At 54.1% G+C, this 25,507-nt stretch overlaps 8 protein-coding genes across 8 annotated transcripts; 2 read left to right on the forward strand and 6 right to left on the reverse strand.

Annotated features, from left to right (window-relative positions):
* Positions 1–3,112: 3,112 nt before the first annotated feature.
* Positions 3,113–4,294, forward strand: ALD2-1 (Aldehyde reductase 2; the record flags this gene model as incomplete). The annotated part of the gene is made up of 4 exons (XM_036645367.1): positions 3,113–3,373; positions 3,431–3,784; positions 3,841–3,940; positions 3,993–4,294. The coding sequence occupies 4 exons, from the start codon at positions 3,113–3,115 to the stop codon at positions 4,292–4,294; spliced, it is 1,017 nt and encodes a 338-aa protein (XP_036489250.1).
* A 126-nt stretch (positions 4,295–4,420) lies between these two features.
* Positions 4,421–5,451, reverse strand: ACTT2-1 (Abhydrolase domain-containing protein ACTT2-1; the record flags this gene model as incomplete). Its single annotated transcript, XM_036645368.1, has 3 exons — positions 4,421–5,165; positions 5,223–5,331; positions 5,388–5,451. 3 exons carry the CDS (start codon positions 5,449–5,451, stop codon positions 4,421–4,423), a joined length of 918 nt encoding a protein of 305 aa, XP_036489214.1.
* A 617-nt stretch (positions 5,452–6,068) lies between these two features.
* Positions 6,069–7,862, reverse strand: CGCS363_v013520 (putative MFS-type transporter; the record flags this gene model as incomplete). Its single annotated transcript, XM_036645369.1, has 4 exons — positions 6,069–6,388; positions 6,453–6,691; positions 6,757–7,596; positions 7,663–7,862. 4 exons carry the CDS (start codon positions 7,860–7,862, stop codon positions 6,069–6,071), a joined length of 1,599 nt encoding a protein of 532 aa, XP_036489799.1.
* A 2,275-nt stretch (positions 7,863–10,137) lies between these two features.
* Positions 10,138–11,175, reverse strand: cel61a-1 (Endoglucanase-4; the record flags this gene model as incomplete). The annotated part of the gene is made up of 1 exon (XM_036645370.1): positions 10,138–11,175. One exon carries the CDS (start codon positions 11,173–11,175, stop codon positions 10,138–10,140), a length of 1,038 nt encoding a protein of 345 aa, XP_036489798.1.
* Positions 11,176–14,795: 3,620 nt separating this feature from the next.
* CGCS363_v013522 (uncharacterized protein) lies at positions 14,796–15,699 on the forward strand (the record flags this gene model as incomplete). Its single annotated transcript, XM_036645371.1, has 2 exons — positions 14,796–14,888; positions 15,115–15,699. 2 exons carry the CDS (start codon positions 14,796–14,798, stop codon positions 15,697–15,699), a joined length of 678 nt encoding a protein of 225 aa, XP_036489801.1.
* Positions 15,700–17,599: 1,900 nt separating this feature from the next.
* Positions 17,600–19,448, reverse strand: fmqE-0 (MFS transporter fmqE; the record flags this gene model as incomplete). Its single annotated transcript, XM_036645372.1, has 4 exons — positions 17,600–17,717; positions 17,784–18,036; positions 18,112–19,142; positions 19,312–19,448. 4 exons carry the CDS (start codon positions 19,446–19,448, stop codon positions 17,600–17,602), a joined length of 1,539 nt encoding a protein of 512 aa, XP_036489800.1.
* Positions 19,449–20,575: 1,127 nt separating this feature from the next.
* CGCS363_v013524 (uncharacterized protein) lies at positions 20,576–22,435 on the reverse strand (the record flags this gene model as incomplete). Its single annotated transcript, XM_036645373.1, has 1 exon — positions 20,576–22,435. One exon carries the CDS (start codon positions 22,433–22,435, stop codon positions 20,576–20,578), a length of 1,860 nt encoding a protein of 619 aa, XP_036489795.1.
* Positions 22,436–23,185: 750 nt separating this feature from the next.
* Positions 23,186–24,523, reverse strand: bcsl1b-1 (putative mitochondrial chaperone BCS1-B; the record flags this gene model as incomplete). Its single annotated transcript, XM_036645374.1, has 1 exon — positions 23,186–24,523. One exon carries the CDS (start codon positions 24,521–24,523, stop codon positions 23,186–23,188), a length of 1,338 nt encoding a protein of 445 aa, XP_036489794.1.
* Between the last annotated feature and the right edge of the window lie 984 nt (positions 24,524–25,507).

Raw genomic sequence — 25,507 nt, forward strand, 5'->3', positions numbered from 1 at the left:
ACTGCAAAGGTCTCGTCAAGCCTCATGTAGCACCAATCTCGATATAGGGAGATAAAATTTCCTTTTGATTGGTGATTCTCCGCATGCAGTACGTTCTGTGACGTCACGAGGAATACTATTGAGAGACAAACTTCTTGGCTTCGTGGGACCACTCGGCGCGTTGCCGCATTTGTATACCTTATGCGTGGTACTTGAAGCACCAACCGTTGATCGACGTCCAAAAAGCATGAGTATTCAGCGGAGTCATCAACAACCGCCGTCTAAAAGTGCTATCAGGGTTGGAATGAATACTCTTGGTTGAAGCACAGAACCTCGCTCAACCTGGGGGAGTACGAAACCAACTATCTCTTCGCCATCGGGCTTTCACTGCGACAAGCCCACAGTTGAAATGCAATATTGTAATAACCAAGGAAGAGACGTGTCATTTGGGAGGACTTCTTCCGTGAGCTTCATTTATCTTTGATAGTCTAGGTCTTAGTGTTCTATACCTACAACAAAGACGTCCGTAAAAGCTATATCTCGATGTACTTGGTCAACACGGCTTGAAACATTGAAGTCACAATTTTCGCGGTAGGCGTTTTTATGCAGCTGAGGCAGACGATAGCAAAATCTCTCTAGGCGGTACAAATGGCCGATTCGTAGCAACATAAGCGAATTTGGCCATCAAATGACGTTCCTCGTGGTCTATTTGATGGGGTACTCACTCGTGAATGATCTTTGTACATTGAGACCCATTTACTGGCTATCGGACGGCCGCGGCCAGTAAATCCCCAGCCTTCCACCGGTGCCAAGAAATTTAGGCATTATGGACCGGAGTCATGGGCGGTACTGGCCCCCATTGGTGCCCGCTATCATCCAACTGCCTATGACTGTGAGGCATAGATAGATAGACCTGAGGACCCCGCAGTCGGAGAGATCACGGCTAGAATGCTGCCATTCTTTCCAACAAACACACATAATTGCGAATGCTCAGACTTCATTAAGAGCCGATGTAATCCTCGCTGTTTCACTCATCATGGGTCTTCCTAAGCAGCTTTCGAATCCTACGGAATATACCGTAGGCATCATCACTGTGCTTGCCAACGAACTTACAGCTGTAGAGGCGATGCTCGACGAAGAACACGGGAGCCCATTGAACTTCACCCAGCATGAAAGAGACGACAACTGCTACTCGTGGGGCCGTATGGGTGCTCACAACGTTGTCATCGCCTCATTGCCCGAGGGAAGATATGGTCTCATTTCTGCAGCGACTGCATTAGACGGCTTCACCAAGATGAGATACCCGTTTGCACAGTACGCTGCAGACTATTGGATGAGACACGCTTTTCACAACAATACCTCACAAGTCGAAACCCAGGTTAAGAGGTTCATCGACTGTGAGATTTTCCATAAACTCTACGAACCTTCCGCAAAGAATTCTTCAGCGCTATGCCGCATGGCACAAGAAGGACTTACTTGGGCGATTGAGCTACTGCTGGAGAAAGATGCCACCCTCTTGAATGCCCGAGAAGATGAAAGTCTCCTTGCGGCAGCTATACAGCATCACCACGATAATACTCTCCCGTCCTCCTAGAGAGGGGTGCAAAGGTAGACAGAGCCGCCGTTGTGTGTGCATCGTCCCGAGAGGATGAAGAGCTTGTCAGACCTCTGATTGGAAAGGTCACTGCAGCCAACGCTTGTAAGTGGTGCAGCAAGGCAGCCAAGGCTGCTTGTGCAGAAGGCCATGTCAAAATCCTGCAAATGATTCTTCGTAAGTGTGGGGAGGCTAACACGTGCTGCATCGAAGGCGAATGGATATGCGACGCATTCAAAGGCGGCCATAACGCTGTAATAATGGCACTTCTTAATAGTCCCCCGCATGCAACCTTTTACGCCCAGAGTTGGAGGTCTGCATGTGAGAACGGCCTCTGTGGGTTGGTGGAGATCTTGCTTGCGAAGGATGCTGATGTCGACGCTGCACTCAGCGGCTGCAGGCCGTAGGGCGGAGGCCTTGTCTGTTGCGATTGAGAAAGGGCATACTGAAAAATTGTCAAACTACTTCTTAAAAATGGCGTCGGGATTGGAAAGCCTGTTTTTTTCGCGGCCATAGGGAACCGCGAAGAAATTCTGGAGTTACTTCTCGAAAACGGTGGAAGCCCCAGCACGACTCATAGGAGTGAGACTGCTCTTCAAGCTGCATGCCATAGAGAACATAAGAATATTGTTCAAATACTCCTTGAGTTTGGAACAATTGACAAGGAGGTTCTTTGCGGTATCATATGGCTAGCCCGGTGGTCACAATGACGAGTCTTCTTGCCGGCGGTTTCTTCCTTCGCGAGCATGCCATCATTTTCTCCGCTGCTTGAACGATGGGCAGGTTCGTGAACAGGAGGACTATCTATGCAACACCAAACGGCAACCTTTCCATAAGATGACAGTTCCTTCGTCTGAACGCGGAGTATCGTGGGGTTTAGTCTATAATATCAAAGACTAAGGAGTTTCGTGCCAATGTCTTCCTCGCGTCTCGCGTCTCGCGAGAAGTCATCGCCTTACCTGCACCGAGGTTAGCCGCCTGTCTCCACCGCAATGACCGGGGCTTCCGGGAATGCCTCGGACATTGAAGCTTTGAACACAACCAGAACTAGAGTTCTCCCGCTCAAAGTTGAGCTTCCTATCCCTTGAGACAAACTACGACTGTGTATTGTCATCTTCAATCCCCTTCCCAACTGTCGTAGACAAATTCGCAAGATGAGAATTTGTGGGCGTCACGAATACGTCATATATGGAACCCTGACCAGGTAGGTTGTCACAGAGACTATCGCGGTAGCAACACTACACACCAAAGTTCCAAGAAGAGGGGTCGCGGCGTGGACAGAAATCCACCCGCGGTGGGAATTCTGGAAATGTTAGTAATCGATGGGGTTTCCATGGGCCATACCCACTGGAAGAAACCTGTCACAAGCAGTGAGATTGAAGCCAAGGTATTGCCGTCGCCGTTTACGAGTTGCTCGAAGTAAACGCCGACACCGGTGCAAAAGTCCATATATTCTCAGCATTATCTTCAGTCCCTGTTGGAACCCCTTCCACCACTCATCGCATTTCGCAATAGCGAGCCCCACATCAGTCAATCGCCATGTCAGATCTCACAGCACTGCCCAAGGGCTCGCTCATCCTCGTCACCGGAGCGAACGGATACATCGGAGCGCATGTCATCGATAACCTCCTGAAGCTAGGCTACCATGTTCGCGGTACCGTTCGCGCCGAAAAGCCGTGGCTGAAGGAGCTGTTCGATAAGTATGGTGAGGGTGTCTTTGAACAGGTCGTCGTGCCGCATCTGGAGGATGAGGAAGCCCTCGGTCATGCCATGGCTGGCACTGCTGGTGTCGTGCTTGTGGTAAGAATTTCACCGAAAACTATGACGGATACCTTCACCTACTTACATAAAACTCAGGCTTCAGATCTTTCTTTGAGCAACGACCCTCAGAAGGTTATTCCCTTCGTTGTGAAGGCCACAGAGACTGCACTTTCAGCTGCGGCGAAGCATGATAGCATCAAGCGGGTCGTTCTCACCTCGTCTGCCTTTGCAGCCTCTACTCCCGAGGCGAATGAGACTGGTGTTGTTGTTGATGAGAATACTTACAATGAGCGTGCCATCAAGGCAGCCTGGGATCCGAACACCCCCGCCCATCGTATGCCATTCATGGTCTATGCAGCTTCCAAGGCAGAGGGTGAGAAGGCTGCTTGGAAGTGGGTTGAGGAGCACAAGCCAGGCTACGTCTTCAACACCATTCTTCCGAACTTCACCGTCAGTCCTCTACCCTATTCAAAACTCCTGGAAGGTCTGGTAGCTGACATGAATAGACCGGAGAAATCTTGCATCCCCAAATTTCTGGCTCAACCATGAAGATGGCCGCCGACGTGCTAACAGGGAACCACGCCCCCCTGAAGGCCTTCATGCCTCGTAAGTGATGGCTTGCCGTGGCGTTTCGAACCTGCACGCTGACAAACCTCAGAACCCTACGTTGACGCCGGTGATGTTGCGCGTCTTCACATCGTCGGTTTGCTCGCCGAGCCTGTCAAGTCCAAGAGGATCTTCGCCGCCGCTCGCCCGGTCAACGTGTCTGATTTCATTGATGTCCTGCGTGGGCTCAGACCAGACAACAAGCTGATTCCTGAAAAGGACGCGAACGATGGGCATGACCTGACTCAGGTGCTACCGCTGGCTGAGGCCGAGAAGCTGTTGCAGACGTACTTCGGACAGAAAGGCTGGACGTCATTGAAGGAGAGTGTCGAGGCGGGAATTCGCAATTTCTGAAGGCTTTTGAGCTATCTGTCTGCACATGATTTTGCACATGAACCAATTGACCGCAGTCCGTTGAAAGTGTATGATCTACAAGTTGAGCCTAGATAAGTTCTAGTTATTCTCTATGAACAGCCTGCGTTAGAGCTTAGCCCGCAGAGACTCCATCCAAGTGTGAGCCAAAGCTTTCTTCTCATTAACACTCAACCCGTCAATACCTCCCCCTTTTTCTCGTTCCAACTGTAGCCATTTATTGGACTCAACAGCCATCCAATTAGCCATCACTTCAGCGCAAGTCTTGGGGTCTTCCATAGCGAGGAAATGACCCAATTCAGGTAAAACCTTGACGTCAACCCGTCTCCTCTCTCCGGGCTGTTTTGCGTACTGCAGAGCGCAGGTTCGAGTCTGCCAGTAATCCCTAATATCATCATCGCTTGGAGTATCTCTGCCGCCGCAAAGAAAGAAGGTGCTGCAGGTAATGTGACCTAGCATGTGGAACATGTCAACAAGGCCGGTTTGATAGACAAGTTCTGGCTCTTTTGTGTTATCGCCATGAATGAAGGTAGGCTTGAGGTAGTTTACGAGCTCGTGGTACTGTTCCGTAACCAATGAGACTGACTGTGTACTGCTTGGTCCCTTGGACGCGGTGTTATCGTCGTTCTTGATGGCGAATTCCATGAATAGGTCGATGACTTTGGAGTCCCAGGTGCTGAACATTTTTCTGACAGACTTCTCAGCCGCCTCCCGATTCCGCCAATGGGTTCTTCGCCTAAGGGTCATATAGTCAAAGCCGAGCCCATCGAGACCCACCTCCGGTGGGCTGATCGCAGGATCCAGCAGTATCATTGACGAGAATATACGCCGGCTGATGACAGACATTGTAGCTCTGTCAACCCGTTAGCCTCCAATCAATCGTGTAGGAGTCTGCGTATCGATAACTTACATATGACAGCCTCCCATACTATGCCCTACCCCTATGATGGGCTGCTGCATCTGGTTACGGAAGTGCGCCATCAGCTGGAGTAGGTCTTCAGAATGATCTTGCCACGAGACTTGATGCAACCGTGTTAATTGATGGCGCCTTTGATGGCAACGGGGAGAAACCCACGATCCGAAAATTGCCAGGCCTCATTTAATGAGAGACTCTTGCCCTGGAAGGCGGAATCTGCCATCCAAATTGAGTGGATACCAATTCCTCGAGCGCTTAGTTGATGTTCCAGATGACACCACATGGGCTCATAGAGTTCCTGGTGCTTTTAGCATCGAGCTTCTGAGTCGAGCGGTCGTACGTATGATGTGTTCACCTTTGGAAATCCATTTGCATGTGCAGCAACAATCGTGACAGCTACCCGATGCGCTGATGAGACCGTTCGCGGCGAGTACTGCTTGACTGCTAATCGGACGAACGCAGGTCCAACCTCGTTGGCTTTTGGGAGTCTCGGGCATGAGATGGCATGCTCACGAACATGAAAAACTGGCGAGGCCATATTTAACGACCTTTTGAGGAAATCCCACTGTCGCCTGTGTCTTCCTTCAAGTTTGAGATGTTTCTTCTGGTCAGATTATGAGAGCCCAGGTATTGAAGGTCATCATGCTTTGGCCGAAACCTTGAAACGACGCGCGGGGTTGACTCGCGGGCCATTTAGGCTCGTCGGGCATTTTCTTTCCCAGAGACGCGGCAACTCAATCTATTTTGGTCATCACAATCGTTATTGTTCTCACTCAATTATCGCTGTTGATTACATTTAGTATCTATCTCTCTATATTTAATCATCTCTAAACTCCACTCTCACGTCTCCCGCACAATGTCATGGTCATACTCCGGGTTCACCCAGTCCGGCTCGCCGCATCGCTGCCTAATAGACCCGCCAAACCAGTGCAACGCCGCCAGCGCGGGGATGCAGAAGAATATCGTAATAATGCCGTGTCCCGCAAACGTCCAAGAGTATCCCACGCCGTCAACCCACGGCGCGATGAAGAAGGGGTCGACGAAGGCGCTGAAGTTCAGCAGGACGGCGTAGAAGGTGATGACCGCCATGCTCTGGAGCGGGTACGCGTCGACGACGTATGAGCAGATAGCGGTGTTGCCCATCTGGATTCCGGCGCCGACTGTGGGAACAGACAATGTTAGCAGCATGCACATGTAGCTGTTTTGGGGAGGGTGGTGTCTTACACAAGGCAAAGGCGACCTGGCCCACCATCCAGTGATACCCCTTGTCGATGCTGACGCCCCAGATGATGAGGCCTATAGCCGTGAGGAGGGCGGCGGGGTACGCGAGCCAGAGACGCATCTCGGCCGTCTTGATGCCATCATTGCGCTTGGCGAGCTTGATGACGAGCCAGTCGCTGAGCTTGCCGGAGAAGAAAATCTCGGAGATGAGGGTTCCGACAATGAGACCGATGAAAAAGAGGCTAGACGACAATGTGTTAGATATGTATAATTGAGTGACAAGGACCTGCAACAGAACATAACTTACCCCTGAGTCTGCGGAGAGTAGTCTACGTACGCCACAGGAATCATCGTGATGACGGACAACACCCACCAATACCACCCGAAGCAGTACACGCCCGTCGAGATGGGCACGACGGGGAACTTGAACAGCTTGCCAAAGCGGATGATGGAGTCCCACGGCTTGGGGTGCTTCATCGCCGGCACGGGCTTGACGTTGATGAACGCCAGCTTCTTCGTCCTCTGGATCTCGACCGCATCGGCGCCCATGGTGCCGGTCTCCAAAGCTTTCTCATCCACCAAACCCGTCGCCGGCACGAGCCCCTTTGTCTTGGAGAGCATGTAGTCGCGCGGGTAGAGCGTTTCGGGCAGGAACGCCAGCTCCGCAGCCAGGATGACGGCGAAGAAGATGGCCGTCAGCCACTGGATCCAATAGTGGTCGACAAGATCAATAAAACCGCCGATGAGCGGTCCGGCGAGTAGGCCGAGGTCAATGGCCAGCACCCACAGGCCGACCTTTTGCCCGCGCTCGTGCTCGAAGAACATGTCGTTGATGATGGCGAGGCCGACGGTCGCGGCGGGGCTGACGCCGAGGCCCTGGAAGAGGCGCGCGGCCATGTACCCGCCGTAGGTGCTGGCCTTCGCGGCGCCGATGGTGGATGCAAAGGCGACGAGGGTGCCCAGGATGAAGATGGGGCGACGGCCGATGATGTCGGCGGGCGAGGACCAGATCAGGGGCCCAATGGCGAGGCCGAGGGCGGGGATGGCGACGGTCCAGTTGACCATCTCGAGGGTGAGGGAGTATTGCTCCTGGAGCTCAGGAAAGGAGGGTACTGTTGTCGTTGTGATGTAGGTGAACATGAAGTAGCTGTAAGATTGGGGTCGGATTAGCTCTGTCGCGAATAGGCCAATGTCTCAGGCGTGAGGGACTTACAGAGCCATCACGATAGCGAGGATGCTGTTCTTCTGAAAGGCGGACCAGTTCAATGGGTCGAGAGGATCATCTTGGACGGGCTGGGGATGGACGCTGAAGCCGTCCTTTGTGATTGTGACCTCCTGCGTCGCTTTGCCGATTCCGTGCTCCCCGGATGGCGGAGGGATCGTCTTCTCCTTTTCGGTGATGGAGTCCGCCATCTCGACTCGCCTTTGCCTTGAAGATTGGATTCAAACAATACGAAGATGCGATTGAGCGACCGAAAGAAACCAAATAGCCAAGTCGCCGGAAAAGGGGGTATCTCGAAATCACACAAAGTCACCGCAAACAGCCCGCGAACCATAAAACCCAAGTAACCGGGACAGCGCCAGACATATATCAATTCACATACAACTTTCTTATCTGGATGATCCTCACTGCATGGTAAGCCAGCAAGGACAACCTCCGACACTCTCACCCCAGCTCATCCCATCCTCCCACGCGAAAGGGAGACATGCGCAAAAACAGACAAGCTTTTTCTGCATTGCGAGCCGCCCAATGACTGCCCCAGATGCCTGTTAGTAAATCCGTTTGAATAAGCCCGTCCTAACATCCCACTGGACAAAAATGGCTCTGGGTGATGGCAATTGTGCCTCTTGAGTGGCCGCAGAGCTGCCGTAGATAAGGCAACCCGGGAGGGGAAGGGATGTTGTTGTTCCCGGGGGAGACAAGGGGGGACCCGCCAAGAGATAAGGACCGTCGCATCTGCAGCACAGCAGCCCATCATAGTCTTATCTGCTGCCTTCAAACGCTGGGACTACCGTTGGAAAGAAGAGTGATGACGACCAAGACGTGCAGAGCCTGATAAGATGCCGCTGCACCCCCGGGAAGTATGTTGCAGATGCATTTGGATGCCTCGAAGCAGAAAGGCTGCTACACGTCCTGCAGATTTGCGGGGCCCGGATTGAGATTCTGGAAATGCCCTCAGCTTTTGCTTGCAGGAGGCCAACACTTAGGACTGATAGTTACAGCAAAAATAGACACAGGATGAGATGATCTAGCACATGTGTTTAATCGTCAAATTTACACATTTAGGAAGAAGGCGTTTGACGGCTTATCGTGGCGTGTTGTTTGGTGAGGGTTCAATCTCCACGCATGGCTTGGGCGAAGGTTTCGGATGGGATGATCACCCTCGTGGCACGGTCGCGCGCCGTTTGGGAGGCTTGAACAACGTCTACCACCGTTTCCCGGCTTAGATTCGAAAGAATCATGTTTCACAGACTTCATCGACGTCTACAGATTCTGCATATCCCCAGATCCACGAGAGCGGTACGGTTCGATGACGACCTCAAAGGCGGACACAGATGATCATGTCTTCTATCCAGGCACCAAATGCCGTGCCACACCTCGCTTGCATTAATCCCAGCATTCCAGAGAACTAATCCAAGATCTGCCGTACCCCCGCGATTGGTCTCCCGCGGTCGAAGACTTGATCAATACCAATGTCTAAAAGACATGCAACCTCTTTCATGCCGGGCGATAAGCGAGGATCGCGTGGGAGAGCCAATGATGAGTGCAGGAGGTTTTGGTTCAGATACCACTGAGCACCAGCCACAGAAGCATCCTATCCATGTGTGGCTTTACGGCGGGCTTGATAAGTGGCTGTGGCTGGTGAGGCTGGCAATGAACGCCATGTGTGGCTTGCGTCGGTGCGGAGAGGGTTCCCGTCAAACATCATGGTATATATCCATGCCAACTCAATTGAATAAGTCAAGCTTCCTCCTGAGCTGTGTTGAATTATATAGCGGGGGAAGCCATTAAGTGCATGGGGCAATTCATGACTCCCGGCGGTCGGCAAAGCCGGACGGAGAAACGACCCGAGTCATGGGGTTCGGACGACGGAATGCTGCCGGTGCTTGTAACGGCTTTCTTGTTTGCTACGGAATCCTTTCAATTCGTTCCCCTCGTGCACGGATCGAAACAGGATGGGAAATAAGGGCGTTACGGCTTGATTGCTGCCAAGCGAAGGATAATCCGAAGATGCTGGCGAATATTCAATCTACCCAAGTATTGTTCTCTCTCCTGTTGTTGTGTCTTACTAAGGGGAGTTTACGCTCATGTTTCGGTAGCGATGATACCAACTATTGTTGTGGAGCAACTTGAAGATTAGCAACTGCGGGATGATCACGCAAACTCTCCAAACCATGTCACATTTGCTGCATCACATCATCGCAAAGATCAGAGAAAGTTGAAGTAATGTCAGGACGACCAATCTATTCAGCCCGCCCCTTCCCATTCATCTAGATACGTCTCACCCGGCACCGCCGCAGCAAGAGAGAAGGACGGCTTGAAGCCGTGTTTTTTCCACAGTTCCACATTGTTGTCCAAAAAAGCTTCCCAACAAGTGTTGTCTATATGTACAATTGAAAAACGCCAACAAAGCAGTGTTTGTCTCATATCGTCGTGCCTAAGTCCGTCTCAAAGCAGAGAGCAGATTTAGTTGCGGACGACGTTGTGCTGGCGAGCCATGCGGCGCGCAAGGCGGCGGCGGCGCTTCTCCTCGCAAGAAGGCTTGCCGGTGGGCTGGGCAGCGGCGGCAGAGGTGGCAGCCGGGGCAGAGGAGACGGCCTCAGCGGCAGCGGAGGTGGTGGCAGCCGCGGGAGCGGAGGTAACAGCAGCCGGGGCGGAGGAAGCGGCGGCGGCAGCGGAGGTGGTGGCGGCAGGGGCAGCAGAGGAAGCAGCGCCGGTAGAGCCACCGGAGGAAGAGCCGTCGGTGCTGCCGAACTTGGAGTCGAGCTCAGGGCCGGGGATGACGTAGGACTTGAGGGAGTTGTAGATGGAGATCAGGATGCCGGCGTCGGAGGCCTTGTAGAGGGCAGTGCCGAGGGTGCCGGCGGGGGCCTCAGAGCCGGAGCCGGTGATCTCGATGTTGAAGCACTGGGGGTAGTTCTGAGCGCCGTTCTCCTGGCCGGCGGAGTGCAGGGCGATGATCTCGTGGCGCCAGACGTACTTGCCGGGCTTGACGTCCTCGGGGATCTTGACAGTCCAGGTGTTGTTGTTGGCGATGAGCTCGTCGGTGGCCCACTCGCCGTTGTTGGCGGCGGAGGGGTCCTCGAGGCCCTTCTGGGCAACCTTGAAGAACTCGAGGGTGGCCTTGTCGACGGTCGCGCAGTCGTCACCGCAGGGGGCGAGGTAGTCGATGACGGGGCCCTTGTGAGACTCGGGCCAGGTGTTCCAGAAGAACTTGACGGTGGCGCCGGCGGCGGCGGTGGCGGTCAGGGCAGCGTTCTTGGCGCCCTTGTGGCAGATGATGTCGCCGGAGGCGTAGGAGGAGGGGTCGACGAAGCCGTTGTCGGTGTTGGTCGCGGACCATCCGTAGACCTCGGGGGGGCTGGCCATGTAGGGGTAGGATGTGACGTCGTAGCCCTGGAACTCCTTACCGTCGACGGTGAAGTAGTTGACGTGGCCGTGGCCGAGAACGGAGGCGGCGCCGGCGAGGGCGGAGACAACGGCGGAGGTCTTGAAGGAAGGCATTTTGATGGTTGTGTTTGGTTGGCTGGGGTTTCCAAAAGTTGGGATGGTTGATGTGGAGTGAGTGAGTGGAAAGACTTCAAGTCGAACAATGAACTTCAGTCAATGAAGTGAGTGAATGATTTTCAAAAATGAAAGAAAGGTGCTGTAAAAGCAGGGAAAGAGTGTGGGAATGGAAAGCAGCGGATGAGCCTGATGGGTGAGGAGGAGAGAGAGAGAAATGAAGGTTGAGGGCGACGAGACGGGAGACTTATATCTCGAGATGAGGAAGAGGGAACCACAGAAACCATAATCCACCGGCGCCAATACCTAGCGTCTGCCTGCCTACCCTCCCGGTTCGTAGGTCGTCGTCGTCGTCGTCGTCCGTGGGACCGGCCGCCTGCGTAAGCGTGGCTGCAGGACAATTTCGAGCGGGACCATCAGGAGACGGCGCCATCGCTCATCCCATGTCGACATACATGCTGGCAGGGCACCACCGCGGCCCCATCTTCGTCCATCAATGATCACGGAGGTTGGCTCCCCCCCCCCCAGGGGAGTGCCATGGCTTCCAAGGAGCCCCTGCGCAAATCCAGGTGGCCCAGCGGCGCAAGGCGGTGGGCAGAATGACAGGCACAGTTTTCTTCTCTCCGCAGTGTGCAGTGAGGAGCCATGGTGGTGATGCAGTGGGTTGGTGGAAAGAATGTCTCGAAGCGGGGTTCGTCGTTGAAAGCCAGGAGACGGGAACCCCTGCATTTCCAGAACGACAAGGAGGGAGAGGTGGTGGGGTTGGGATGAATGGAGCTGGGATCTGGGATCGTAGCTGCGGCCGAGACGAGGCCATCGCGGCTGGAAAGATGCCCATAGGCCACAGGGCGGGAAAACAAGCGGGGATACTGGCCATGCTGGGCAGCTATCGCGAGATCAAGCCGTTTCAGCGTAAATGAAAGGTGGTGACGACCTGGGTAGCATCCCGACGTGCAGGGTTTAGGTCGCAGTCCAGCCCGGTAGTGTAGGCACGCCGAGGAGATACCTACATACTAGCCGGGCCCAGCTTTAAGGCGGCCCAGAATGGTGAGATGCTACGCGGCAGGCGGACTTGTCGTTCGCTTCGACGGCGCACGGCAATGGCGCGGTGGTGGCTTGGAGTTGCAGCGTAAAAGGGGGGAGGTAAGGCGGAGGGAAAATCATAGTTGCAACGGTTATGGTGATCAGGCCCTCGATAATCTAGGCGACGACGGCCGGACTCAGAGACCGATGCACGGCAGGTTGAAGCGGACTGCACACTAAGAAAGACAGAGAGAGGCGGACTCAGGGCATGGCTTCCTGGATCAACAATAACAAACAACGGCCAAGCAAGCGGATGCCACTGTGAGCAGAAGAAATGAAGTGATGTTGGCGGCAAAGGGCTGGGCTGGGATGAGGAAGATGGATGCGATCAAGGATGACTGCAGTTTGGGCGGTTCATCTCAGCGCTTCAGCGGCCTCTCAGTCCATGTTTGCTTCTGTTTGAAGCTGCTGCTGCATGTCAGCATACGCCGCACTGCCATGGAAAACTCGTACAGGGCGGTGCCCGGTTTGGCAGCGGGATGACTGAGGATGAGACAATGACAGCGCGCGCGCCTGGATGCCTGCAGAGCGCAGCCTGACTGATGGATGACTGGAGGATTCACTGAGCCCTGCCAAGTTGGCCACCCGCCTGTGTGTGTGCCTGGTCTAGATGGTTCCAGTGAAGCCGATATCCGATTTGACTGGAGAACATTTACAGGATGCTGAGCGCGACTGGGTGACGAGTCCGAAAAGGCGGGCGGGTACATTGCCAATAAAAGGAAGCAAACCAGAAGAAGCAAACGCCGGGTGGAGAGACGCCACGTCTGCGGTTCGTGAGATGAACTGAGGGGACTGCTCCTCTGTCCGGATGAGGATGTGCTGACAGTGCTTTATTTTTTCATTTCCTTAGGGCTTTTCTGGGCCTTGTTTGCCCAGGCTGGAAGGATCATGGCAGCGCTTGGCGTTCATTCAATTCCCCCAAATCCAAGAGTGTCTGTTCTCGAAGCAGCGGATCTGGCCAAGAGGCTCGATGCGGAAGCCGTTGGTGCTGTGATGGAGAGCCAGAGCCAGAGCCCTGGCTGAGCAATACCGGTTGCCGTCTTGGCCTGATGGGTTCGACCATGGTTGAGGAGATTCAATGGAGACGCTGGTCACTTAGTAGGCTTCGACGAAGATGGAGTCGAAGGGGGGCGAACTCGTGGCATCGATGCCTCACTTGCTGTGCCGCAATGAAGATGCAGGTGTCCGTAGCACCTAGTACGTACGAGCTGCCAGGTTCGGGATGCTGATGCGGACGGTGGCCTCGCGCTATTGCTTAGCCTCGGAAGGGGAGCTGTAGGTTAATCTATCCGCAACTCTGTGTGGCAGCGGTCTCGATCGTTGCTGCACGGGGTTCAAGGGTTAAGCAGAGATTTGTGCGTGATTTGTGCCGCTCTCTGCAGAGAAAGTGGTGCTGGTGACGGTTCTCCTTCATCATGTCCAAAGTGTGGTTCAGGGGTAAAGCTGACGGGACCCATCCTTGGGGGCAGAAATTTTGGGGATCGCCCAGCAGCCGCAACTCTGTGTCTGCCCGGACCAACACCTTCTTTCCGCGTTGCCCTCTGCCCTGAATTCAGCTATGGAAGATTCATCGGGGGAACATCATCCCTGAACCCATGGATAATGGCCCCTGGCCTTCCCTGATGATGCCTGCCCTGTGGCCGTTCCTTTGGGTCGTCATGTCCGCTGTGGAGAGAGGCAGGGGAAGAACTGTTCAGGGGTATCCGTAAGGAAGAGTCCAAATGCAGGGGGACACCTCACCGACATGCCCACACATTGTCTCTCTCACCCCGATTCCAATGCGCTGAATGCTCTGAGAGAGGCAGAGAGCGCAGGTAAGCAGCCCCTGACCCAGATTTTGCACGCCCTGAAACCGACTCCTCCACCCTCGGGGACCCTCAACTCATCAACTCTTGGCAGCGAACACCTCCTGGGCCAATCTATCTCGCAATCTATTCCGCCTGCACGGCATCGCCATCTTTTTCCTTGCCTCTCTCAGGACGGCAATTGAAAGGCACAGCAGGCTGATGGAGGCTGGAGCAAATTTGCAATCCCTCCAGGTATGGTGCGGGAACCAGGGCTCCCAGCCGTGACCTCCCACATTGTCCCGAATTTTTTACCCTTTTAGGCCTTTTCTGGTGTTTTCCATGAGTCCACCACAGAGAATCCTTGAGAGAAGCTTACAAGGGGCGACGAGCACACAACATGATCTGTAGAGTGCCGTGAAATATACACAGGTACAGTACTGAGTACACAGGGGGAAAGCCTTGTTTACCGATGACGTTGCGGTCAGTCGAATCGGCTCCCACGTCGGGAGCCACTTACCGCATTCGAGACCCCTCGACGCGACTGGTGCTCTGTCGCATTTTCGTACCGCTTTCCGGCCTGTTCGTAACGTGAAGATGGGGATCCCTTTCTCGTGAACACACACACACAGACATCGTTGCCTTTCCAGAACCAGCTCACCAACTCGTTGCCGTACCACCGGAGCCGAACCACCGGACTCTTCCCGTCTTACGTCCCCAATTGAACCCGTCCCATAATTAATCTCATCCGTCATGCCGCCCAAGAAAGCTGCTGCCGCAACGCCGCTGGCCGAGGCCGACGCGAATCGCGTAACGGCGCCCAACAGTGTTGCTGATGCCGCAAAGGTACGCAACCGCGAATATCTCTTTGCATCTTATCTGCATCAATCAAATCGCCATCAGATCATTGTGAAATTTGCCATGTAGCCCAGCGGTTATGCAAGTCTGCAAGCCTCAGCGGCTAAGCAAGCCGTCTTACTCTTCCACCCAAAAATAAGACGCGTCTAGAACCCGCGACGCGCCCAGTGACATCATCGCACACCACAACTAGCATCGTGAACCACTCCCACAGCCAGCTCCCAAGTCCCGCAAGCGCAAGTCCGACGCAGTCGAGGCCTCCGATGATGCGCCTGCCCCTAAGAAGGCCACCACCACCAAGAAGAAGGACGACGATCCCCTCCCCGACCTCTCCGGCATCGCCCTCCCCGGCGACGACGACATCTCCGTCCCCATCTACGACAGCTGCCAGACGGTGCGCACCAAGATCAACGCGCACCTGCGCAAGCCGGGCGTCACCAAGGCGGCTTTCCTGCGCGCCTGCGTCAAGGCCGCCTACGGCGCCGACTCGGAGCACAAGATCGCGGGCAACCTGCTGACCAACTTCCTGGCCAAGAAGGGCCCCACGGCCGGCAACACGAGCAGCGTCTTCTACGCGGCGTACGTGTTCTTCGAGAAGCTGCGCATCCGTGACGGCAAGCCGAAGAACGAGACCCGTGAGGAGATGGAGGCGCGCTGGGGCCCGGAGGGGTTTGATAGGGAGCACGATTCTAGTCGCGGGTACTTCTGCGCGGCGGGCACGGCGCCGGTGGTGGATAAGTATGGGAGGGTGAGCATTGTGCCGACTGGCGACGGGCGCGGGCGGGCGAGGGGTGGGTGAATGTGAGAGGACTTATTTGTTTGTGTATGAATATGCTTTGCCGTTCAAGCTTGCTGTTTAGCTGTGTATTTTTATCTGGTTTAGACTTTTAGGTATGTATGAAAAGGTCACTCTACAGCAGTTTACTACTACCCAGTACCTGCTTTTCAGTTGACTAGTGATAGTGAGATGCTATACATGAAGGCTCTTTCCTCTCATATTACCGCCAACTTGTTTAGAGAATTGGGCTAGTAGAACATTGCTTCACTGTGTGTGCCCGTTCATATCCAAAAGGGTTTACAAGTTCTGTTGCAACATGTTTCTACGGGTCACGGCTTAGGCGCCGCAATTCTGAATTTGGACACAATCTATCTCAGGTGCAGCCATCGACAGACCAGAATCATGCCATCATCGCGCCAATTCGCATCTACAATTCTTTTTCGAATATCAAGACCTCTCATCCGAACTGTGGACACCCATCTTCCATGGATTCCTGCACGCATGCGGCCCAGCAACCCGGCCCCACGGCCCCCCTCCCCTCCCCACCAACACGATATGACTCGATCCCGGGATCCATTGCGATCTGGTTTTTCTTTCCCGGGATGGAGGAACACTCGGCTTCTGACCGCTATATCTGTGACGGAGGCCGGGGTGGACAAGCGAGGCCTATCGGCCATCGGCACGGGTTGTTGGTGCAGTGTGGTCGGCTTCCCCCGATCACTTCTGCGGTGTTCCTGTTCCTGTTCGCGTGCATGCGCTGCCCCTTGTTTACGTCGTCTGCCCGCTACATGACACAAAAGCTTGGCCTCCGCACCTGCCCCTTGACCCCACCGCCGATTTCTTGGTGATCGCGGGTGAAAATTACTTAGGACGTGCAGCGATTGCGTGTTCGGGATAGTTTGCACGAAAACAGCTAGATGCTTCTCGAGGTGCATGTCCGCGGAGAACGGCAGCGGGAAGCCGATTATATTGATTGAGAGGCGCCTGTCGGATTCAGGTGGTTGCGGTGATGTTTCAATGTAAGTGACTGGAGGAAACGGGAAACTCTCCCGCGTCCCCTGCGGTAAGCGCCCGGTCCTGCGGCGATAGATTGATTGCCTCCGGGGTGTTCTGTCTTTCGACGAATCGAGCGGGGAAACAATGTTTTTGGTCCGGTCTCATAACCTGTTCAACATTTCGAAGGCGTTGGCGTGTTGGTGACTTCATGTCGGAATACCGAGTGTGGATAAGCGGCATGATTTGATCAGTCGTGGTGCGTGTCTTAATCAATTCACGACAACCGCCGAATGGGCCAATTGGGCTCGGAAAATGCGGTGGCAGGGCCTTTTGGTTTTCGTAGCCAGCGCCGCTGGTTCCTCAAGAACGAGCCTGCGGACGTGAAGGTTTTTGGCTGCAGCCACAATGACAGACACGAGAAGAGCACAACGGCAACACGCATTGCATACCCGATGCACTCCGGAATCGCAGACCACAACGTTGAGCTAAGCTTTGCCCACGATATGCAATAACCTTCAATAAAGTGAGAAGCTTTCAGACTACTGGTTATGCATGATCAGAACGGTCCACGAAGGTTATTTCTTGGCGGGCCTTCTGCAAGTCAATATTCCACCATACTACTGCCTTCTAGTGATTGCGCAATGTCGGTCGAATAGGGGGATTGGGGGGCAAAGAAGGCCATAAGCTTATCGCGGCCGGCAAAGTCGGCATTACGGCCTCACGGAGCACTACCTGGCGGTAATTTCGGCAGCCGGAAGCCGGCAACAACGGTCCCGCCGAGGTGGCGGTCCAGAGTGGGCTGGGAGACGTAGTAATGCGAGTGAGCGCTTTGGACAAATGACAAAGATGGTTTGTGTGAGAACTTGATTAAGAGTAAGAGTCCGAGAAGCTCGGTATATTGCGAACGTAAGGACCCAAAGCGCATCTACTGCTGCTCCGACTTCTGCAAGTTGACCAGGTTCTGCGTGGCCGTCTGTGTCTTGTGGAACCGCCACGGCTTGATTTTCCGCTCGAATAACTCGTCTAACTCAGCGGCAGAACGTCTATACACACCAGCATCAGTATGTTGATTTTGCAACTTCAGCAGTCGCTTGTAAGGTCAAACTTACCCAGCGGTGTCCGGGATGAGCAGCCACATGCCGATGGTGAAGGGCAGCCCAACCCCGGCGTAGAACCAGCCCGTCTTGTATCCCCAGTTCCACTTGTTAGCGTTGACCATGTACGGGACCAACACGTTCATCACGATGCCGATGACGCAGCTGCAGGCGGCGCCGAAGCCGGCCGTGTACGGGCGGAGTCGCTGGGACGAGATCTCGCCGATGAAGCCCCACCCGGCCGCGCCGCTGGCCGTCATGCCGATGTCTGCCGGGTGGGGTCCAGTGTTAGTATCGGAAGATCTCGCATCAGATATTAACAATGAACACGGTGATCACTTACTCCAGAAGCAAGCGAACAGCACAAAAACATACGTCGTCGCGTTAGTCTCCCTGACGACACCCATGATGCCAATGACCACGCACGACATCCAGCAAACCGTAATGCCCCCACAGCCGATCCACCGCCTCCCCAGACGATCAGCCGAGAAGATTGTGACGATAATAGTGACAATGTTGATTGACGACGTGATTGCTTTGATTAGGAATGGATCCTGTAGCCCGGCCTGCTGGAAAAAGTACGTGCCAAATGTCGCAAAGAGGGTCAGTCCGATGAACTGCTGTGACATGTTAGTCCATAACGAGACCAGCGTTCTGATGCCGTCAGTGCCCCGGAAGATCGCATGCCACTTCTCCCTCCTTTGAGCAGCCGCCACGGCGCGTTCGTGCTCGAGTGTCATGAGGAGGGCTTGATACTGCTGTTCGAGATTGAAGTTTTGAACGCCGCGGTTCAACCAGACGAGGCACTTCTTTGCGCGCTCCTCGTGGCCGCTCGTAACGCACCATGCAGGCGACTCAGGAAGAAACACGAAAATGAGCAGCATGAGCCCAATCTGCGCCCACTGCGTGTAAATCGGCTTCAGATAGTTATACGCGTCCGCCTTATTCAAACTCTGCAGCGCTACATGCGCGCAGAACGTGCCGACGGTCCACCAGAAGGAGTAACACATCAATAACCCGCCCCTAATCCGGACGGGCGCGACCTCGGCGATGTAGATGGGCAGCGTCGACTGCAGACACCCGACACCTATGCCCGCGAGCAGCTTGCCGACGAGCCAGACGGGCCAGCTGCGCGCGAGGCTCTCGGCGAGGACGCTGCTTGCGAGGACGAGCCAGAGGGTGTACATGGCGGCTTTGCGGCCGAGGCGGGAAGATACGAAGGGGATCGTGGTCATGCCGATGACCTGGCCGACGGACATGATGGAGCTCCAGCCAGAGAGGATCGGGGCGTCGAGGTAGGGTTTGCCGGTGGGGTCGGTTAGGGTGGCGAATTGGCGGACGAAGCCTTTGTTGGCGACTATGCCAGCGTTCATGCTGATTGTAGGATGGATGTCAGCGGGTTGAAGATGTTGGTGTGTGGTGGTTGGAAGGGGAGGGGACTTGCCCGATTTGATAGCCGTCCGTGGCTGCGCTGAAGGCCGCGGCGAAGCATGAGATGGTTGCGACTTTGAAGAGTTTCGCAGTCTCCCAGATGGATAGCAACTCGTAGCCGGAGACGGTTTGGCCTCGGAGGGCGGCGTCGACGGCAGCATCTCCCTTCTTGAAGCCGTTATCCGTTGGGTCTTCGATGTAGTCCACCGCATCTGTCGGTTTCTCCGTGTTCGGGTGGGAGGACGTCATGTTGAACGACAAAATTTCAAGAAGTACCTGGAGCTGCGCTATGGAATCGTCCGAATTCTGTGGTAGCTGACTTGGTGGTATTTATGTCTATCTTGTACGATGCTCGTCGGCCTGCCTTAGTGCGAAACCGCCGAAATGCGCCGAGGAGGCGTTTGTCTGGGCCACCGTAGAATTTCATTCTGATCAGCCGTTCCGGCTTGTTGGTACCAAATCGTCCGACATTTGGCTGTTTACGAGAGAGCCTCGCTGTCGGTCCCGTGGCCACTATCCCCGGATTCTTTCCAACCCCGAGGCTATATCATGGACGATCTGGGGGTGGGGACCCCGCAAGCGACCAGAGTATGGGGAACACATGGGCTGTTGGCTAGACTCTATCAAGAGGAATGTGCCAGCCAAAAGGATTTCGTTATTGCGGGGTCTGTCAACAATCATGCTCGGCTTCTACTTGTTGGCAAGGGGGCAGTCCCTACATCGGTTAACAAAGCACCACACACAGATACTCCACTTGCCGGAAGGAACGTACGCCTCTCGCGTACGCCGTATCCCGTACACAGACGCTTCTCATTGGCCCTCGGCCTCGACTCAGACCCCGAACGTTCGTGATACAACTAACAAGCTACTTATATGTGATGACGGTGGAACTTTCCTTACAGAATTAGTTTGGGAAAGTAAATGATAGCTTCTTATGGTGGGCATGGAAGTCTGGTGTGCCGGAAAGCTCCTTTCGGCAGAAATTTGACCGAAGCCTCGTAAGCGATGCGAGGAAGCGGCGAAAAGAAAAAGATAAAAACCAAAAACAATAGAGACGCTAAAGAACGACTTGTACCGTAGGTTGCCCTGGAGGCAGGCTAGGTATGGTTTGATGGTAGATCACAATACTCTCCTGTGAGACCGTTCTAAACTGTCACGCCAGAAGATGCATAGTGAGCAACACAAAGTGACGAAGGGGCAGGCCAGGAAGTGAAAAATATCAGTATCGTGATTCTGGAACAGGGTAAATCAATAGGAGAGTCACATATGACTGGTATAATGAAGTGTATTGATGAATGCGCATGTATTTACAAGATTCCACCTATGATATGAGATTGGAAGAGTCATCCCCGATCGAAGAATCGCTCAAACCGATTTCATGTTCCATTTGCAGGCTGATTGTATTCCTCACCATCAATGGTCGTAGTCAAAGTGCCGTTAGCGTTGAAGACATTGAGCTCCGCATCAATGATCAAATGAAAGCCGCCCGGCCCCGTCTTCTTGGTCGCATTCACAACACCTGTCTGGACAATATCAGATACCCAGTCCACTTGGTTAGTCCAAAAGTTCGGCAGCAAAATCTTGACCGTCACATCCTCGTGTCCGTTCAAGATGTGATCACCGTCGTCTGAGTAGTTCGTGTAGTTGACCGACACGCTGCCCAAGCCACTCACGCTATTCGCATCGGGGGTGATGCTCACATCAGCAACGCCGGAGACTTTGCCTTTGAGGGTGTAGTTGCCAGGGGGCACTGTGAACTGTGCTGGAACAGTTGAGCCTGGTGGGAAAGGGGTGGCCCAAGGAATCTCGTCGGGAACCTTGTACACCGGCGCAGGCGTGGTGGCTTCGCGACCGGTGCGGTGGGCAAGCATGATGCGGTACTCTCGTCCGCCCTGGGCAGTGGACTCGGGGCAGGGCAGGGGGTTCTCCCCGCCACATGAGGGGGAAACGACGAGGGCCTGCCAGTAGACGATCTTGGTGCCATCCAGGGAGAAAGCTGGGTCAGCTCTGCCGTTCCAGTTGGGATCGTTGATGGCGCCATTGCTGCCGTCACCTGCAGCATTGACCTGCTGACCGTAATAATCCCCGCGATCGCCGTAGCGGTCGATCAGAATGGGCTGGAAGAAGCGGCGTGGGCCGTTGTTGCGCGTGGACGATGCAACCGTCACGGCGACGAGGTCGATGAGGGGAGGAACGCCGCGCATGCCCGACATCCACATCTGGCGATCGGAGCCGCGGGTGTCCATGGCGATGAACCAGTCGTTGTCGGCTGAGAAGGCCATGGGATCGGCGTACTCGGGGTGGCTGGTCAATCTTCGGACAGCGCCCGTCTCGAGGTGCACCGCAAAAAGGTCGATGTTTGTCGACTCGCGCGGGTTAGCGATGTAAGTGATCTCCTCGCCGTTGCCGCTGAATCCACGGAGCTCGCCGACGTTGATGGAGTCATCATGGATAGTCAGCTCGGTTCCGTTTACAGTGTAAGGTTCGAAGCGAGTTGGGTCGACGAGGAGGTTCACGTCTACCAGGTCGTAGCGTGGAGCCAGAGGTTCGCCGACAGTTGGTGCGGCGTTGAATTCGAGGCGGCCAAAGTAGGCGAACTGTCCGCCGTCATTGGTGAAGGAGCTCCAGCCCATGTGGACATCGTCCGGATGCAGACGGAGTTCGCGTGGGCTCCCACCCTTGCCTGACCCATCGGCCGCGGTGTTCCAGTGAATCGGGTAAATATGGGTGTTGTTAGGGGTGCAAGTGTTGCTTTGAAGGAGCTCACCCCGGCAGTCGAGAATGTTGTGACCCCAGAGAGCCTTGGTACCGCTACGAAAGACATGAGGATAGTCTCGTTGGGCGTCCAGAGAGATGGTGTTGGCTGCAGGTACACCGCAACTGATGCACTTCCAGGGGTCGCCGTTGGTGAAATTTGTGCCGTCGGCCTTGATGAGGATGAGCTGCTCGCCGGTATAAATGCTTCCAGCTGCAGCCCCGACAAACTCCACGTTGGCGATGATATGATCGCCATCAGGAGTGAAATCGCCAGCTTGGAATTCGCCTACTGCCTTGGCAATGCAGCCGGTGCCATGAGGATTGATGTTGGTTGTGCAGGCACCTTCATCCGCGCTAGGTGCAACTGGTGGCAGAGGAAGTTCCAAGATCTGGAATGCTTCGGGTGCAGGAGGCGATGGAATGGACTGCGCACCGACAAGACAGGCGCTCAATCCCACGACCAGATGTGTCGACAACATGATGGAGTGAGATAACTGCGACCGCGAGCTTTGTGGTGGACTGGACTGAGCGTGTCGGAGCCAGATATCTAGATTCTGCCAACGAACTGTTCTCCTCATACTTATAGGAAGCTAATACTAGTCCTGTTGAAGGTTTTCCTCCATCCGTATTGAAGATCAACATCGGGCCCGTCGGAGGCCCCGTATGTGCCGAGGAAAACTGGGGTTACGGTATACGTACGATATACGGGAATACGGTAGATTGAGATCAAGATCTGGCGAAATGAAATGCGGGGAAGTGTAACCTCCTAAGAGATTGCTTTGACTTTTGGTGCTATGAATGAGGTCAAACTGAATCCGAAAGAAACAAAATGTCTCTTTTTGGCGCAAGACGAGGTATGTTGGTGTAGGAACAAACAGTGGCCTTTCTCGGCTTGGGTCGGTAGGTATGCAGCTAGCAACAACCGAGTGCAGCCTTCACGAATACCCCACCAGTAAAAGAGGATAATGACAATAATGCTGCATAGCTGGGTCCAAGGACAAGAGGGAGGACATATTGCTTAGGCAAACGTCCGGGTCTACTACCATGCTGGTGGATCGGCTGTGTCTGGGCTCCATGCCCGGACCTGAACACCAAAATGTCGGGAGTGTGGAAGGAAAGTATACAATACTTCTGGTTAAAGACGGATGAGAACATGCTGTAGAATGGTCTAAAATACATGTAGGCAAAGATAAGGAGCGGCTGTTCAAGGGTACAACTCCCCATTATCTTCAGGCATCTGATTCCTCATCGGAACTACCTTCGCCCGTGTTCTGGGCACTGCTTTCCTCCTCCCCCTCATCAGTAACAACTGCCGTAGTCTTGCTAGCTGCCTTCTCCAGTCTCATAGCGTGCACCCATTCCTCGGCGCAAGAAACAGCGACTTCCGGCTGCCTCTTGTGCTTGATCAAATACCCCTGGACCTCAGCCGGACTGAACTCGCCCGAAGGTATCTTGGCAGCAAACTGCTCTGAGAGCTCCTGAATCCTAGCCGAAGCTTCCCGAGGTTTTCGTTCGCCATGAATCAACCGTTCCTCCTTGGCTGTCTTGTCCAATGATGCGAAAACAGTTCTGAAGATTGCTGCCGTAATCTGGGTATCTGCGGAGGTGAAGTGAACAGTCATGTCTACGCGGCCGGGTCTGATAAGCGCTTTATCTAAATTCTCGACGTGATTGGTGGACATGATCAGGATACGACCTTCCTGACTGGCAACACCGTCCAGTAAGTTCAGCAGTCCGGACAAGGACAGTTTTCCTTTCCCAGAAGACTTGCGCCCGCTCTTCTCGGCAGCAGGGTCTCTAGTTGAAGTGAGACCGGCGGCGTCGATGTCCTCAAAGAGAACGATGCAGACCTGAGGGAGCTGCGTAAACAGCGACGCCAAGTTCTCTTCAGATGCGTTTGACGAGCTTAGGCTGACTGTGTATATACGCAACTTGAAATGGCCCGCAAGAGCAAATGATAATGACGACTTGCCGGTGCCTGGGGGACCAGCAAATAGGTATCCTCGCCTCCATGGGATGCCACAGTCTGTGTACCACATCCGAGTCTCGGGCGACAAATAGTCCGTGATGTCGTCGATGATGGACTCCTTTAGACCGGGTCGAGTGACAATTGTCGAAAAATGTCTTGGCTCTCTTGCCATGCATCGCTGCCACGTGGGTTCCGACCGTGGCTGCAGGTTTGCGCGGTAGATCATGGTCTTGTTATCGTCCATCCTAAGATACTCCTTGTGGGCTTCGTCAAGCAGATCTTTCAGGATGGCCGGACTGTATCCAAAACACCAGAGACTAATCTCCTCGCGTTTCATATTCGAGAGGGAATTCGGTTGCTGGTTGTCCTTGTCTCTTCTGAAGAAAATGGGCCGGCCTTTGTACCAGAACAGATGCGCGCCAAAGCTTGGCGTGTATGCCAGTGGCTTTGGCTGGAATTTGTCGTTCCGTGCCGATAAACCACTATCCTCAAGGTCGTCTCTCCACGCCCATGGAGACCATACTGTTGAGTTGAGGTCCATATTGACAATGAAATGCCTCGAGTTGGACCCGAACGGCTGGCCAGCGACCCACGACATGATGACATTCTTTCGTCATAGTCAGCGACTTGTACATTGTGAACAAAGAATGAGTAGGGATGTACTGACATAAATCTCGTCATCTGGCCGAATTTCTGCAGTAGACATGAAGCAAGTTTTCATGATACTGCGGACGTGTTCACCGACGTACGCCCAAGCAAACCCGGTCATTCCCAGAATAAGAATGAAAGGAACATACGAGGACAAGTCTAAACCCAAGTGCCGCCTGAAAAGCTTCACGGTGATGCTATAACCGGGGAAAAGGGAGTCCATGCCCGATGGTTGGCTTTCCATGTCTCTGAACGTCCTAGGATCAGGAAAGCAGCTGCCTTCCGTGTCAAAGGACCAAGGTACCTCTTCCATGATGTAGCGTTTCAGTCAGCTTGAAGTGGTTATCAGGCAGCAAAGATGCCAAAAAGCCTTGAGCTGACGGCTGTGAGAGTTTGAAGTGAGGGTTTTATCAAAGGTTTTATCAAAGCTGAAATAGACGGCTTATGAAGTGTCTTGAAGTGCGGCTGACTGCTTAGGTAACCTGGGAAATGTCCCACAATCATCATCACGCCTGGCCATTTGGACCAGTGATAGCTGCAGGCCGATGTAACTTGTCAGCGGCATTAATGCTCGGTCTCTTATTGGTGAAATGCTAGTAATTCTGGGAGGACATGAAGTTCGACGAATCAGCATGAAAAATGAAAGTACATCGAGAAATTCCGTGCGTTACAGCACGCTAATTCACCGAAATCGCCTTGGTCAGAACCAGGCAGCAGTATCCACTCGTCTCGCATTTAGAGGAGCTCACGAGGCCCAGAACTTGACTTCCAAACTCTGTAGAGGCTGAGTCCTATTCTGCCTAGTTGTTGACTCACAACATGATGATTTGCACCCTAGTGCAGCCGCACGGATACATTCGGGGTGGTGTATATGGTGCCTATCAGAATGACCCGTTTCAACGCGGGCTGGAAATAGCGGCCGCGACCCACCGTT

Source organism: Colletotrichum siamense (genome assembly GCF_013390195.1).
Source record: "Colletotrichum siamense strain Cg363 chromosome Unknown KSG_Cg363_contig09, whole genome shotgun sequence".
In the NCBI taxonomy this organism is placed as follows: Eukaryota; Fungi; Ascomycota; class Sordariomycetes; order Glomerellales; family Glomerellaceae; genus Colletotrichum; species Colletotrichum siamense.